The sequence below is a fragment of the Equus quagga genome, chromosome 1 (assembly GCF_021613505.1).
Source record: "Equus quagga isolate Etosha38 chromosome 1, UCLA_HA_Equagga_1.0, whole genome shotgun sequence".
Lineage (NCBI taxonomy): Eukaryota > Metazoa > Chordata > Mammalia > Perissodactyla > Equidae > Equus > Equus quagga.
In genome coordinates this window covers 138,798,111-138,815,109 of record NC_060267.1, presented here as the reverse complement: position 1 = coordinate 138,815,109, position 16,999 = coordinate 138,798,111, and the positions used below count along the sequence as shown (strand labels likewise).

Sequence of the window (16,999 nt, the reverse complement as noted above, 5' to 3'; positions counted from 1 at the left end):
ATCCTCTATGGTCTAAGCAGGGAGAAGGAAGCAAAGAAGTGCTCACAAGGGTTTACTTTATAATTATGCTTTATAATATATTTTCTCTGGATGTTTCAAATATTACATTTAAATAATAGGGAGCAGAAAAAAAAAAACCAACCCACCGAAAGTTGTTTTCCAGTTGTGTAGCAGTTATAAAAGATGCCCTCACAGAACTTACTATTAGGGAGATAAAATTAATTCATATGAAAATGAACATCGAAGCATTAATTATAAATGTTAATGTTAAAAAACCTACGAGGCCTAAGCAGGAAGGGAGTGGTTAGAAGGAGACTCACCAGAAGTGAATTCACAGAAGTAGGGTTAGAAATAGGTAAGACAGAGACAAGAGGAGGGAGGGAGGGAGCAAAACAGAGGGGAAAGTTTGAACAAAGGGAAATGGGCAATTATGATAGTGCATAGCTGAGCCTGGCTGGAGTGGATAAGCTATGGTGAGGAACTGAGGAAAATCCCATCAAAGGAAGGCTGGTGTTAGATGAGATCTCAGATGTAATATAAAAGAACCTGGATCTGATGTGACTAAGCAAGAGAGCTCTGTCACTGAATCCCAAAGTAAAGGAGTAATATGATCAAAATCGAATTTGAGAATACTTAGTGTGGCAATAACAGAACGAAATCTAGACAAGACAGACACTGAAGAAGAGGAGATACAAAGATAGTATTAAATCAACTTGGCACAAAACGGTAAAAGTCTAGAATGAGCTGATAATAAATCAGAGAAAAGCAAATCTAAAAGAAAAGAATCTCAAAGGAATTTTCTGTTATTTAAATGGCTATAAAATTTTAGGCACAGCACTGAACATTTCTATTTCATATTATACCCCAAAATTCATATTATAGTTAAGAACAAAAATAAGTAAGAATATACGAAATGCTGCCTGCAAGAAGTTGAAGATAAATAAACTCATTTTTTTTCCTTCTAAAATGTACATTGAGGCTCATTCTTTTTCATTTCCAGTATAATTTAAGTTTTGAATAGATCAAACACATCAACAAAAAAGCTAATTTACAGTTAAACCATAATCTAAGACAGGTAATTCCCTTAGAGATGTTTTTTCCTTGAATGTAAATATCCTGAATGTAAAACTTCCTGTCCCAAATTCTAGAGGATTACAATAGGAAAGACCAAGGCTTTAAAATTCCACCCCCCTACCAAATGCAACAGCCAGAATCTTGCTTTTGACAGTTTTGAGATGCAAATATTCACTAGGCTAAGAGATGAGGTTATTTTCTTTTCATAATTATGCAGGTAATGATTCTATAACTGAAAACTCAGAGACAAAACTGAGTTACTTTCATTCATTCAATAAACATTTATTGAATAGATATTACTCTATAAAAGGCACTACTGGGATATAAAAAAGTAGCATTCTTAAGGAAATAAACAGTAAAAACGCAGAAATTGAAGTACAGTTATGCACCACATAAAGACATTTCAGTCAATGAAGGACCACATATACAACAGTAATCCCATAAGATTAGTACCCTATAGCCTAGGTGTGTCATAGGCTCTACAACCTAGGTTTGTGTAAGCGCCCTCTATGACATTTGTACAATGATAAAATTGCCTAACGATGCATTTCTCAAAACGTATTCTGGTCTGTAAGCAACGCATGACTATATAAATTAAAAAATTTTGCAAACAAAATACAGAAGGTGAACAACAGAAGGTGAACAATCTCTGAACATTCCTACTATAATGATAAGCTTAATGATCTGTACTGATTTATAAATACAATGCCAGCAGTGATATGCTACAACTTCCATAATTTTGGGTACTCAAGCAGATGATCAATTGTGGAATTAATAACTTTTAGGATACCTAGGGAGGAGGGAGCAGGGGGATGATTGAGTTTGACTGCTTTCATTAATTCACATTTACTAAAAGTATTTATTTTTCATTTATGGGTCATCGCCTTCCAAAAAGGATTTAAGGTAAGGAATTAAAAGATAACATAATAAGAAGAATTAGGATGTATTTTAATAAATTATTGATGATTGAAAATTTATATGTATATACACAATTCTACAGCACTTAAAAATTTATCCTGTTACGTACTACATCAGTCCAAGAAATTATTTCTTTTTTAATATTTTAGTATTTTTTGACTATGAACCATCTTTAATGGGTCTAAGCACCATTTTTAATACTTTCTGATAAAATATAGTATGCATACAAAAAAGAATGTAAACAATTAATAAATAAAAAAATACGTTTCATAAACAGGTGAGCAATACCCATGGAACCAACACTCAGATAAAAAAAAAAAAAGGGAACAATACCAGCATTCCTGAAGTGTTCAACGTGTCCCTTCATTCTAATACCTCCTTTTCTCTGCTCTAGAGATAATGTCTCCTTACTTTTTAGGAAATAGTTCTCTGATTTTTTTAAATAGGTTTACTACCTACACATAAATCCCTAAATACTATAATTTAATTTTTTCTATTTTTTATCTTTATGGAAATAAAATCACACTGGACAAAATCTTTTATACCATGCTTCTTTTTCTTTTTTTTTTTTTTTGAGGAAGATTAGCCCTGAGCTAACATCTGCTGCCAATCCTCTTTTTGCTGAGGAAGATCGGCCTGGAGCTACCATCTGTGCCCATCTTCCGCTATCTTTTTCTTATATGTGGGACACCTGCCACAGCATAGCTTGCTAAGCTGTGCATAAGTCTGTACCCGGGATCCGAACCGGCACACCCCGAGCCACCAAAGCAAATGTGTGAACTTAATTGCTGCACCACCGGGCTGGCCCCTCATGCTTCTTTTTCATTCAACCTTACATTTCAAGAGTCATCCAGGTTGTTGCATGCAGCCATAGTTCCTTCATTTTCATGACTAGTTTTTTCATTATATGATTACATTATAATTTATTCATACTGATGTTAATGGATATTTGAGTGGTTTGTACGTTTTCTAATACAAGCAATGCTGCTCTGACTCCTGATGCACATTGTAACTAGTTTCTCTCTGGTTATATACTCAGGAATGCAACCACGGCTTATATAGTATATGTATATTCACCTTTAGTAAATAATGCCAAAGTATTTTCAAAAGCGGTTGTATCCATTTATACTTCCATCATCAGTGTATGAGATCTCCTGTTGTTCTTATGTACCATCAGACTTAATTTTTATCAATCTAGTGAGGATGTAAACAACATTTGATAGTAGTTTTAATTTGTACTTCCCTGATTACTAATGAGGTTGAACACCTTTCCATATGTTTATTGGCTATTTGGATCAGTGAAGTGTCCGTGGAAGCTGTCTATTTATTTTCTTTTTGTGTTAGCTGTTTTTTTCTTATCAATTAGTAGGAGTTCTCTATATATTCTGGACATTAGTACTTGCTTGTTATGTGTTGAACACAAATACTCCTCTCTTATATGGCTTTTTACCCTCTTTATTGTGTAAATTAGTCATCATTAATTTGTTTCACAAAGTCAAACAAAGAGACTAAGGGAAGTTTCAGACTATTTCCTGCTTGTACTTTACAAACTACAAATAACATCAGATAATAGCAGACACTTATACCTCCATCAACTAAGTATTTAATTAAGTACCTAGTTTGTGACATAACCAAAGAAGACAATCACCTGTCCTGGAAGAGCTTACAGTTTTGTTAAGGAGATAAACTTAACACATGCAATCATAAGAGCAAGGAATAAAAAAAGTTTGCCAATCAAGGGCTAATATAGTGGATGTAGACTACAGTGCCATTAACATATTCTTGTTAATAGTTAAAATATGCAAAACTATATTTTAAACTACTGTTATCTTGTTCTCTCCATAACATCCTCTACCCAAAAGAATTCCCAAGACTCACTCCTAGGAATTCAAGAGGTGCTACTTCTGTGACTCTACTCAACTATGCCTGACCAGAATTCCGAATCTAGGGATGCAGAAGGGAATTTAAGTAGGAGACAGTTCAAGTAAAACTAAACTAGAGTTAAACTCTCCATTACAGTCAATAGCAAATGAGACCCTTCTAGGAACCCAGATTCATCCTGGGCAAAGTTTCATTCAAAATATTTTGTTCCATAATAATTTCAAACTCACTTCTGGAGCAAACCATGACTTCAGTCCACTAAATGACTGAATTCATGTTACATCTAACTCAGTCTATAATACCAAGGTCTATACTGATATGAACACACTATTGCCAGAATAAAAAACAAGCAGACAAGAAAAAGGAATTCCTACACCTTGGTTCCTTGAGGTTGTTCTTGAATCTTATCAGGAAGGTAGAGAGCCGTCTGATATTGATGTGATGGCAGTATAACACTGCCCAAGAAGCCATCAAATTACAAGGACATTCCCTACCAATAATGCAGTTTTAAAAAATGTATTTATTCTGTAAGTTTTGAAAACAGGAAATAGCCAAAGGGTAGTTTTTATTGAAATTTTAGCTTAGGTCAACATGTTTAATGACTATTTTGTGGCTGTTCTGGTAAACTATCAATTATATGAAATAAAAGTGAAAAATAAAAGCAATCAATGGAATTTAAAGAAAAATTTCTTGTAATAGTCAAGTCAAGAAGGCGAATTAATAGGCCATGACCCAGTGACTCCACTTCCATGGATACATCTTAAAGAAACACGTACAGAAGAAACATACAAAGATATCAACTGTGACATAAGAGCAAAAAGTTGGAAACACAAGTGTGAATTAGTAGGAATATATGAAAATTAACTGTTATACGATGAAAAACTTTACAGCAGTTAAAAATATGTTTTTATATAAATCAACATGGATCAAATTTTAAAATAAGAGTAAAATAACAAATTGCAGAAATATACATACATATAACACCCTTTCTAAAACTCTACACAAAACAACTCAATATATTTTAAAATGCAGCAACACTGGCTGTTACGACTTCAGCTGTCTTAGAGTTGGGAGGGGATGGGACTGCTCTCTACAGTTTAACTGCAGTGCAACATAATGGTTAAGAGCAAAGACAAGATATAGACTAGCTCATTTTCACCACCTTGTAACCTAGGGTGACCTTGTAACCTCTCTGCAACTCTGTGTTCTCATCTGTAAAAGAGGGGAAATTCTTGTATCTAACTTAAGGGCTTATTGTGAGAATTAAATGAGTTAACATGTCAAATGCTTAAAAGAGCACTTAGCATACAGTTACACCATATAGCTCTCTAAAAAGAGATCTAAAGCAAACATAAAAGTCTAAAGAGCAATTGTTCATCTTGGGTGGTAGAAACATGGGTATTTGTTACAAACATTCCTTTTTTGCTTTTTTTTGTCCTTTTTTGAATTTTGTGGGTGTGTGCATAAGACTGTTCTGGAGCTAACATCCGTGTCAATCATTCCATATTTTGTATGTAGGATGCCGCCTCAGCACGGCCTGATGAGTGGTGTGTAGGTCCAGTGTGGGACCTGAACCAGCAAACCAGAGGCCCACTAAGCGGAGCACACAAACTTAACCACTATGCCACCAGGCTGGCCACTTCCTTGGATTTTTAAATAGCCCTTTCCAATGCTTTTTGCTATCTATGTCTTCTTATAGAATTCTTATTTCCATAATTAATTCTCTCCAATTAATCTGGGCTTACTGACATCACCTTTTAACCATTATACATTTATCCCCTGCCCCCAGTATGTCCTCTATTTCCTCATCTAAACAGTAAGATTGCTGTCATTAATGATCCTTAACAGTACTGGTTCCTGAAAGGCTGAGGAATGAGCTAACTGCAGAAGAAACCCAATGAGATTTGCTGAGTAATACCTCCCTACCCGCCCCTGACCAGGGCCCCTTCTTATAGCCCTCCACTAATCTGAGGACAGGCCCAGAAATGTGCATTTTCACTAAGGACCCTGCCAGGTGGTTCTGAGGTTGAGAAACACTGCTCTGACGAAGGGATCCTCAGGAAAAGGGAGTGGGACTTTTAAAAAGTAAAATGAAGTCCTTGTCCCAGTTAAGAATCCCTTTTACAGTAACAAGATACTTCCCACTTCCAGTAGTAACTCAGGTGAGCTGGGGGAGAAAAAAAGCAATCAACTACTGTTCTGGTATATTAAACAAAAAAGACCATCTGAGACTATTCCTTTCTCACTCTTGGGTAGCCTGTTACCTCTCAAAACTCCCCTTACACTTCAAAGAGGGTTTTCAGAGAATTTAAGAACACTTGCAAACTTTAGAGTTCCAAACAAAGACAAACCAATATTAAAAGATCACGAATGTAGATCAGACTTAAGTGAGCTAACAAATAAACATTTTATCTGCATTTAGGATTAGGAGTCTTTCAGGTTCTGAAAAACTATTAGCCCATGTGTTTTCAAGATGACTTCAAAGTTCTCAGTACACAATTTGAAGCTCTATGAACCTGAATAAAAATAGCAACCATACTTCTTTTCTAGATTATCTCATCTGATCCTGAATTTCTCTGGCTGTAGTTTAACTTTTCAAACTTCAATCAGAGAAGCTACCTCCCTTCTTAAAATGTATATGGTGAAAATTGAAAGAAGGTTGGAACACTTACTGAATCCTTCTTACGAGAACGTTCCTTCTTCATTTTCCCTCCTGCTGCTCTGATGCTGACTCTGTTCTCTCCTCCCAGGTAACCCCGGCAATTAGCTGACCCACAGAAACATTTCTGAGCTTCTTTTCTGTTCAAGGAGCATAGGAAAAATGTCAGTTATGTGAAAGTAAACCATATAAAAATATCAACAATATAACAAATACAAGAGAGATGTCAATGCAGCCTAAAGACAAAAACATACAATTATGTTAAGAGACTCCAACACACCTGATCTAATGGAAATGTCTGATAATTGCTCTTAAAAAATATTCATTCTTTTTCCAATCTTCCTTTATTAACTAGACAAAATCAGTCAAGAAACTATGAGCAATTTCTCCATTTTATGAGAGTACCTACTAATGTATGAAAATAGATCATATACATATTCGGGCTAAAAAGAAAATTGCTTAAATAGTTCAACATCTATTACTTATATGTAAACATTTCACTGGCACATAGAACAAACAAACTATATTAAAATAAAAAGATATATACAGACATAAAATGCATTATTTGTACATGATACTTAAAAGGAAACACAATTATTAAAAGTTATCATATAAGAGGAAACACTAATAATAAATATAGTATTAAATAAATGTAACCACGGAGTCAAGGAAAAGTGGTGGAAAGAATACAAGCCTAAGCCTACAGGCCTGGGTACAAACTACCTCTGCTGTTTATTTACTCTGTGACCGGAGCTACCTGAGGCAAACATAAAGGACTATTCCAAAAGTAAACTGATAGTTGTAGTGTATGACAGCAGCAATCAGAGGTACAAAAATAAATTATTCAATAAAGAGACCAGGGAACCATAAACAGCGTTTGATTTCCAGTTTCCCTTCCTTCAAAGAGGACAGTACAAACACAAGCGAAAAAATGTGGAGCCCTACACTGAACCTGGTCTGCACATCCCTGATACCCAACCAGTGCCTACATCCATTAGTTCATGAGGTGTTGCAAAACGGTGATACGGTTACTACTGCATCTATTAGCTGAAATAACCTCTATAAAGAACTTCCTCTCACCAACTATTTGGTTTAACTTGAAGTAGAATTCACTTGGGAAAGGCAGGATAAAGGCTTGATTTTTTTCCCTTTTTTAATTTTTAAACTAGTTTTCAAAATCGTGAATTGGTTCTCTTCAACTACAACTAATGTAGTTTTATTTTTAAAGTATCATTAAAACTCATGGATTTTACACAATGTATACAAACCACTGTAGTTATTATCCTTATTGATGCTTAAGTGTTAATAAGAACTTCCTCATTTTTGATAAGTGAGAGCCAATTCAAGCTAGTTTCTGAGTCCCTCTGACATAACCCTCCTAATCTTTTATAATTGGTTTTCTGAGACGACAAGATAATCCAGGATCATCATGTTCAATTCCTGTCTCAAACTTGAAATCACACATGTCTCCAAGGAGCCCTATTCCTTTTAGTGGAGCTTTGTAAAACCACATTCATTCATTGCTACTGCATCACTCATTGTTTTTGGTAGAAAGAACAAGGTAACAAAACTACTTTTCAGAGTACAGTATGGTATAGGTAAGATTAGTTATGAATTGATCATTGATAGAAGAATAATGGATACACAGGGATTTATTATACTATTCTCCTTACACACAAAGTTGACATTTACATAAAAAAGTTTTAAAAATTATGCTAGAAACATAATTATATAAATAAGACAGTATGAAGTTCAGAGAAAAATTATGTAGCTTCTGTACAATATCCTTTAATGGCCAGAAGTGTCTTATAGTAGGAAAAACACACAAAACCGAAACAGTACACTAGAGCTGACAGTATATATAACTTGTTAGTAATTCCCATCAAAGTTTTATATCTCTGTGGTGTCTGAACAGTCTATATCCCCATCAGAAGCAGCAATACGGAATAGAAACAATACTCACCCATATCTTTGGAACTGATAGTCAAACGTTAACTCTGAGCCGGAAGGAACCAGTTTGGTGGTAAAAAACCCAACCCTCAGTTGTCCATTCACAGTCCACTGAGACGTTGTTTTTAAAAGAAAAGAAATTAGTAACTGATTAATCTCTCAGTGTTTTTTTTTAAAAGATCATCATCATCTGCCTTAATTATGCATGTGCCTCTTTAGACAAAGGCTTTCCCAAGTAGCAAATGGGGAAGTTTTTTCTTTAAATAAATCAAGGTACTTAAGTGTTACTCTTATTTAATGAACTACCAGATTGAATTTCATCTATAATTTGTCTCTAATAAAAGTAACTGCTACTTTAACTTATCTTAAAACACATTTCCACACAGTAAAAATTCACTTTACTAAAAATAGGCAAATATGAAATGCTTGGTGTCACTGAGTATCACAGGTAAAATTTTTTTTTTTTTTTTTTTTTCCTTTTTCTCCCCAAAGCTCCCCGGTACATAGTTGTGTGTATTCTTCGTTGTGGGTTCTTCTAGTTGTGGCATGTGGGACGCTGCCTCAGCGTGGTCTGATGAGCAGTGCCATGTCCACGCCCAGGATTCGAACCAACGAAACACTGGGCCGCCTGCAGCGGAGCGCGTGAACTTAACCACTCTGCCACGGGGCCAGCCCCTCACAGGTAAAATTTATATTACCTTATATTCTGTTAAAAGTAACTATGTTTTAAGATAAGATGGGGCATGGAACCAGGGAAACAATGATGCCAAAAGTTTAATTTCATGAAGCAAGGTCATATGGCTGAGTATAGTGAAAGGGAAGGGAAACATCAGAATAGATGCATAAGACTCAAGAATTAAAATGAGGGTTTGGGGGCCGGCCCCGTGGCCAAGTGGTTAAGTTCTCGCACTCTGCTTCGGCAGCCCAGGGTTTTGCCAGTTCAAATCCTGGGCGCGGACACGGCACTGCTCGTCAAGGCATACTGAGGCGACACCCCACATGCCACAGCTAGAAGGACTTACAACTAAAAACACACAACTATGTACTGGGGGGCTTTGGGAGAAAAAGTAAAAATAAAAATAAAATGAGGGTAAATACACATGTAGTTCCAAAACACATAAGATGTAAGTCAACTGTAGAGCTCCTGTCCAGACCATCTGAACATGTTACTGATGAAAAAACACAGACTTAAGAGAGTTGAAGGGACACAGTTTAGTTGGAGTCTCACAGCTAGACATGTGGTCACAGGCTGTAGGTAAAACTAGAACCAGAACTTAGGTTAAATGATTCCAGACTGGGTTCGCCTATTCATTACACAGCTCAGCTCATAGAAGAGCCACATCACAGATCAAAGGGCAAAAAGTATCCTGGAGTCAAAAGCAATATTTCAATATGAGAGGAAATCATTGATATATCTTTTTCTAGGGAGTGGGTCCAGAGCCTTCTTAACTTAAAAAAGCAGCAATGTTCTAATGTATATATATTTTTAAATCTAAGCTCAAAACACAAATTAGAGGATTCTAAGATCATTATTTCAAACTGTTACATCAAATTCAACAGATGGATTCATCAGGTGTCAACTACGTGCCAGTCACAGGGACATAAAGATCAGCAAGACTCAAAGCCTAGCTCTGTTGAGGAGAAGGAGTGTACCCACACATACACCACATATAATTATATAGTTTCTCTCATCTGTGGCCATTCAGCCCCTTATAAATGTTATTAAAACAGTCAAATTTGGCACTGGATAAGAGCTGATAAAAATCTGAATAGTACACACGGACTTCAGCAAAATTAAAACTTAGTTTTGTATTTTGGCACCTTTGAAATAATATCTAAAATTTACAAGCAAAGAGACTGTACAATTAAATGCAACAGGATTTCCTGGATTGGATCCTAGACCAGAAAATGACAGATGGCAAAATTTGAATAAAGGTCTTTAGACTAGTTAATAGTTAAATAATAGTTCCTGAATGAGATAGGTGTATTATGGTTATATACGACGTGAACATCTGGGGAAGCTAGAAGAAGGATGGTATATGGGCACTCTGTACTATTTCCACAGTATTTATTATTTTATAAATCTAGATTTATTTCAAAATAAAGTTTTTAACAATAACGTAGGAAAAAATTATTAAAATGACTAAAAAATAAAATTCATGGATACCTTTGATATAGAATCTAAAATTAATGGTCAAGACAACCACCTTGAATAAATATCCCAAACTTTAAGTCTATCTCAACTTACTTTTTGAGTCTCACAGTTTGGTTCACAGCTGTGATTCATGAAACGAGAGCAATTTCCTTTCTGAGTGGCATCTATTATCTAGGGAAAAGGATAATTCAAGAACTAAAAAATGAAACCTTAAAATATATGTGCATTTTGCAAAGGAAAAGCATTAGGCAAATTTAAGACCCACATCCTGGACCTCCCTTCCTTTAAAGAACTCTCTCATACTACTTTACGCATCAAAGTGACAAAGATCCAACTGCTTCCCCTGGAAGATCCACTAACTATGAACATTTTATCTATAGGCAAAATTATCTCCATATTTATGAATGTCTCTCCCATTTACTTCTAGCTACTTCTTATATTCTATTATATTCTAATCTCGTTTCATGTGTATAAAACTTCATTTTAAGTGCATGCTATACCACAGTGCAGGAGCTGAGCTCTTAAACTTGAGAGTACATATGAATCCCCTGGAGAGCCGGGCCCACCCCAAGAGTTAGACTCAGCAGATCCTGGGGTAGGTCCCTAGAATTTGCATTTCCAGACTGAATGTAGAGGCAGGTATGAGAATCTAGTTAAATTCTATTAGGCTAGACATTAAAGAGATTTGTAAAGATGTAAAACAATGGCACTCCTCACTAAAAAAAATTTTTTTAAAATGCTTAATTTTCATAAAAGCATGTTCTTTATGTCAACATACTGACACTTATTGTTACTTTTAAATGGCTTAATAAATGTTTTTCAATTCTCAGCTTTAATTTTTAAAATGATAAATACTGATAATTATAACCCACGTAAACAAAAGCTCTTTGGGGGTCATCAATAATTTTTAAGATTTGTAATATGACACATGTGTCTATATTTACATATATAGGTAAATACTTCCCTCTCCCATACTTTTTGTAAACAAATAGAAACAAACTATATACACAAGTTTGTGCAACACATTCATGCTGCTCACCTCATCATTCTTCAGGGCCATGAAATAGTAGTGGATGTTTTTGTTTCGTGCATACTCCTTTACCCGGGCTTTAAACTCTTTATGATCAAGTACCTCTCCACAATATTCCAGGACAAACGTGTTCCTGGCAAAAAAACAAAAACAAAAACAATAATACTTTCTGCCTAGGAGCTATATGGACAACACACATATTGATGTAAAAAATAATAAATTTAAAGAAATATGGCAAAGTGGATGCATTTGGTATTACACAAGATGTAACTAAAATACCTAAAGTACCTAGCACCTAACCAAGGTTAATTTTCTCCTTCCTAATACTTTTCAAAGAATGTTGATTCTAAGAAGCTTTTATAATTTATACATATTACCAAAATGCATATCTTGCTCTAACTAGAAGTTAAAACAAACTTTCAAGTGTTGTTTACTTTACTATGAAAACCGTGATTCATAGCTAAGAAACAGCTTTGAAGAAATCGGGAGGCATTGAAAAATTAAGAGGCTTTATGTCCTAGGGAAAAAGAAGGCTACTTAAACAAATACAGTAGCCCTTCTACTGCTTTTACTCTCAAAGGTTTCTAAAGATGTTAAAGGTCAAATATATCTTCCTCTGACTGCATTCTCTATAAGTTTTCTCTAGCATTTATCAATAATTATGATTAATCTCTCTTTAGCTTCTTTCAGTTACCTTCCACCCTTGTTTGTTCTTTCCTTGGTTACTTACTTATTTCTTCCCTATTGAAGATATTAAATTCTCAGTCTTTTCTCCCTCCCTTTATTCTATAAAAGCTGATTCTCACCAATGACCTCACGTATTACCTCCACGTGGACAAATGCTTCTCTATGCTTTGCTCCCAAGTTCGGACTTGAACTACCTAGAAGTCTTTTTTTGTTTGCTGTGGAAGATTCATGTGAGCTAACATCCATTGCCAATCTTCCTCTTTTTGTATGTGAACCACCACCACAGCATGGCTGCTGACAGACAAGTGCTGTGGTTTCACGCCTGGGAACTGAACCCTGATTCCCAAACCAGACCATGCCAAATTTTAACCACTAGGCCATCAGGGCTGGCTCAAGATGCTTTCTTCTATTACACTAAAATATTCACTTCTGATGACATTGCTCTCAAATCACTTCTTCATTTAGAAAAAGTTCTTAAATACCAGAACCTGACCAATCATTAAATCACTCAAGAGTAAAGACTTCCCACCATCAGGTAGTCTGAAGGATACACCAATACCCATGGATCTAACAGTTTGGACTTGATGAAGCAGCTGAGAAGACTGTCTTAAAGTCCTCAATAATTCAGGAAACGTAGAAAGAGTCACTAGACCCTTCAACCATTCTCCGAAAAACTACAATAAGGCCAAAGTGAAAGCATTAGTCCGTAAAACTAGATAGATAAAATGAGATTTGGGTTTCTTAGAAAAGTTCTGTCTCAATATAAAAAAAAAAAAAAGAGAAACATCAAACTGCCTGGCATGCAGTGACTAAAGGCCCTGAAGGCAGAGGCAATGGTTTTGAGTTTTTGTTTTTTTTTTTTTTGAGGAAGATCAGCCCTGAGCTAACTGCTGCCAATCCTCCACTTTTCGCTGAGGAAGACTCACCGTGAGCTAACATCCATGCCCATCTTCCTCTGCTTTATACCTGGGACGCCTACCACAGCATGATGTGCCAAGTGGTGCCATGTCTGCACCCAGGATCCGAACCAGTGAACCCCGGCCCACCGAAGAGAAACATGCACACTTAACCGCTGCACCACCGGGCCGGCCCCTATGTTTTCCTTCTTTTCTTTTTTTTTTTTTTATTACAGTAACATTGGATTATAACATTATATAAGTTTCAGGTGTACATCATAATATATTTTGAATTCTATGTAGACTACATCGTGTTCACCACCCAAAGACTAACTACAATCCATCACCACACAGTTGTGCCTAATCACCCCTTTCGCCATCCTCCCTCTCCCCTTCCCCTCTGGTAACCACCAACCCAATCGCTGTTGCTGTGTATGTGTTTGTCATTGTTTTTATCTTTTACTTATGAGTGAGATTATATGGTATTTGACTTTCTCCCTCTGACTTATTTCACTTAGAATAATATCCTCAAGGTCCATCCATGTTGTCACAAATGGCTGGATTTCATCATTTCTAATGGCCGGGTAGTATTCCATTGTGTATACATACCACATCTTTATCCATTCATCCTTTGATGGCTACCTAGGTTGCTTGCGAGTCTTGGCTATTGTGAGTAAGGCTGCTATGAACACAGGGGTGCATGTATCTTTACACATTTGTGTTTTCAAGATCTTTGGATAAATACCCAGCAGTGTAATAGCTGGATCATATGGTAGATCTATTCTTAATTTTCTGAGGAAACTCCCTACTGTTTTCCATAGTGGCTGCCCCAGTCTGCACTCCCACTAGCAGCGTATGAGGGTTCCCTTCTCTCCACATGCTCTCCAACACTTATTGTTTCCTGTCTTGTTAATCAGAGCCATTCCGACTGGAGTGAGGTCATATCTCATTGTAGTTTTGGTTTGCATTTCCCTGATAATTAACGATGTTGAACTTTTCATGTGTTTGTTGGCCATCTTCTTTGGAGAAATCTCTGTTCAGGTCTTTTGCCCATTTTTTAATTGGGTTGTTGGTTTTGTTGTTGTTGAGATGTATGAGTTCTTTGTATATTTTGGATATTAACCCCTTATCCAATATATGGTTTGCAAATATCTTCTCCCAAGTGTTAACGTTGTCTTTTCATTTTGTTGATGGTTTCCTTTGCTGTGCAGAAGCTTTTTAGTTTGATGTAGTCCCACTGGTTTATTTTTTCTTTTGTTTCCCTTGCCTCGTCAGACATGGTACTTGAAAATATGCTGCTAAGACCGATGTCAAAGAGCATGCTGTCTATGTTTTCTTCCAGAAGTTTCATGGTTTCAGGTCTTACATTCAAGTCTTTAATCCACTTTGAGTTGATTTTTGTGCATGGTGTAAGATAATGGTCTACTTTCACTATTTTGCATGTAACTGTCCAGTTTTCCCAACACCATTTATTGAAGAGACTCTCTTTTCTCCATTGTATGCTCTTGGCTCTGTTGTCGAAAATTACCTGTCCCTAGATGTGTGGGTTTATTTCCGGGTTCTTGATTCTGTTCCATTGATCTGTGTGTGTGTTTTTGTGCCAGTACCATGCTGTTTTGGTTACTATAGTTCTGTAGTATATTTTGAAGTTGGGGAGTGTGCTATCTCCAGCTTTGTACTTTTCCTCAGGATTCCTTTAGCTATTTGGGGTCTTTTGTTGTTCCATGTTAATTTTAGGATTCTTTGTTCTATTTCCGTGAAAAATGTTTTTGGAACTTTGATAGGGAGAGGCAATGGTTCTTATGATTCTTAGTTAATCAAAATTTCTTTAAGTCTGAAACTGCTTCAGACTGAATCAAGTCTCTTCACCATACTCTTTAAAGCCTGTTGCAGGCAACTGGGCTGCACTGTGGCAGGTAGAAGGGTGGAAGAGGGCAGAAACTGTCACTACCACTGCAAAGCTAGACGGCTACAGCTATGCATGGTTTAGAGGTTAAAGGTAGTCCATAACTGCCTTCAAAATTCATCAAAAAGATGGACTGATGGATGGATAAAGAGATGGGCAGATGGAGAATATATAATAAAGCAAATAGAGCAAAATGTCAACAACTTTAGAACCTAAGTAGTGGTTATATGAGTGTGAACTGTTCAACTCTTTCAACTTTCAATGTTTTCATAACATATTATGGGGAAAAAATGGCTTTTTAAAAAGTCCCATCTGCCCAAATGTCCATCAACTGATGAATGGATAAACAAAATGTGGTATACAGCCCCACAGGGAAATATTAATCAATCACAAAAAGTAACAAAGTGTTGATACATGCTATAACGCAGGTGAAACCTCAAAAAACAATGCTACGTTAAAGAAGTCAGACACAAAAGCCACATTTATATGAAATACTTAGAATATGTAAATCCATAGAGACAGAAAGCAAATTAGAGGCTGCCAGGGGCTAGAAGGAGGGGGCAATGGGGAAATTCTGCTTAATGAATAGAGGGTTTCCTTTTAGGGTGATGAAAATGTTTTAAAACTAGACGGAGGTGATAGCTGCACAATATTGTCAATGGACTAAATGCCACTGAATTTTTCACTCAAATGATTAATATTGTATCATGTGACTTTTACCTCAATTGTTTTTAAGAGCCCCATTTTGTATCCAATAATATCAAGTCAATCTAGACAGCACCGCATCCCATTCCTACAGCCTAAAACTACATGCTTTTAGTAGGGATTTGCACGGTTTTTTCGTAGAGTCTGCCATGGTACTTTAACACTAACTAGCAGCTTAGCTCCAAATACCTCCTCATCTTGTGCATATCTGACAATATGTCCTTATTAAATGGAAATACTCTACCAGTGAACATCTAAATCGTCTGGAACTACGAATTTATGAAATTGGTATTACCATCAGCATATGAAAAGTTATACAAGTAAGAAGGTGTGGGAAACATGGAAATATTTTAAGTCCTAGTGTATTTTACCAAAGCAGGGTTCTTTGTGAATAGCTGAGGAAAGCTAACGAGCTTTAGGAAATTTTAACCTGGTATGTGAACCAGTCATACATTCTCCTTTACCCAATCTCCTTCCCCATAATAGACATGGGTTCCTGAGCCATCAAAGAGTCTCTGTTGCATATAACAAGAACTTATACTAGGTTTGAAGCTACGTGTTTCAGTGCAGACTCTGCTAAGAGGCAGTGTCCAGACAGATCATCCACTACCATCCCTGCAAGAGAGGCTATGTCCAAACTGGAGTTTCTTGGGGGGGACAAAAAACTCTCAAGGAGAAAAGCCTGGCTGGCTTGGGTAGAATAAAAGAAAGCATCCCTGAAAACCTGCATCTAGACCAGAGTTAGTGGTTTTAGAAACACACTGGACAACCCTGGGAAGTACTGAGTTCAATGTTGTTAACAGTGTTCAAAGAAAGCTTAGCCTATTATTTGTTCAAAAGATTACAAAGGATCCCAATGAATTGAATATGGAACACAATGAGACAATCCTTTGAGATATTTCAAAGAAACAACTTAAAAATGGTTATGAATCAAAATATTTTGATATACTTTGCAGAGAAGGGAAATATATGAGGTTCCTACTATCCACTTTTTTTATATAATAAAACATGTTTTTTCTGGTTTGTTCCCAAAAGGGTAGACTGATACAAACATCATGTCCTATTTTCACAAGAAAAACAGAACAATTTGGCTTTCAAAAGATACATGAAGATTCCTGCCAGAAAACTAAATTACCTG

General features: G+C 36.1%; 1 protein-coding gene across 8 annotated transcripts in view; it reads right to left on the bottom strand.

Annotated features, from left to right (window-relative positions):
* Window positions 1-16,999, bottom strand: part of SETD2 (SET domain containing 2, histone lysine methyltransferase) — a 118,625-nt gene that overhangs the window by 58,969 nt on the left and 42,657 nt on the right. For all 8 annotated transcript variants that reach the window (XR_006885351.1, XR_006885353.1, XM_046640385.1 and 5 more), the window contains 4 exons: window positions 11,677-11,800; window positions 10,731-10,808; window positions 8,496-8,593; window positions 6,546-6,672 (listed from right to left, as the gene is read on the bottom strand). Coding sequence is in view for 6 of the 8 variants with exons in the window: in XM_046640385.1 (XP_046496341.1) it covers window positions 6,546-6,672; window positions 8,496-8,593; window positions 10,731-10,808; window positions 11,677-11,800 (427 nt within the window). In the remaining 2 variants the exon portion in view is untranslated. The remainder of the gene's footprint in view (window positions 1-6,545; window positions 6,673-8,495; window positions 8,594-10,730; window positions 10,809-11,676; window positions 11,801-16,999) is intronic.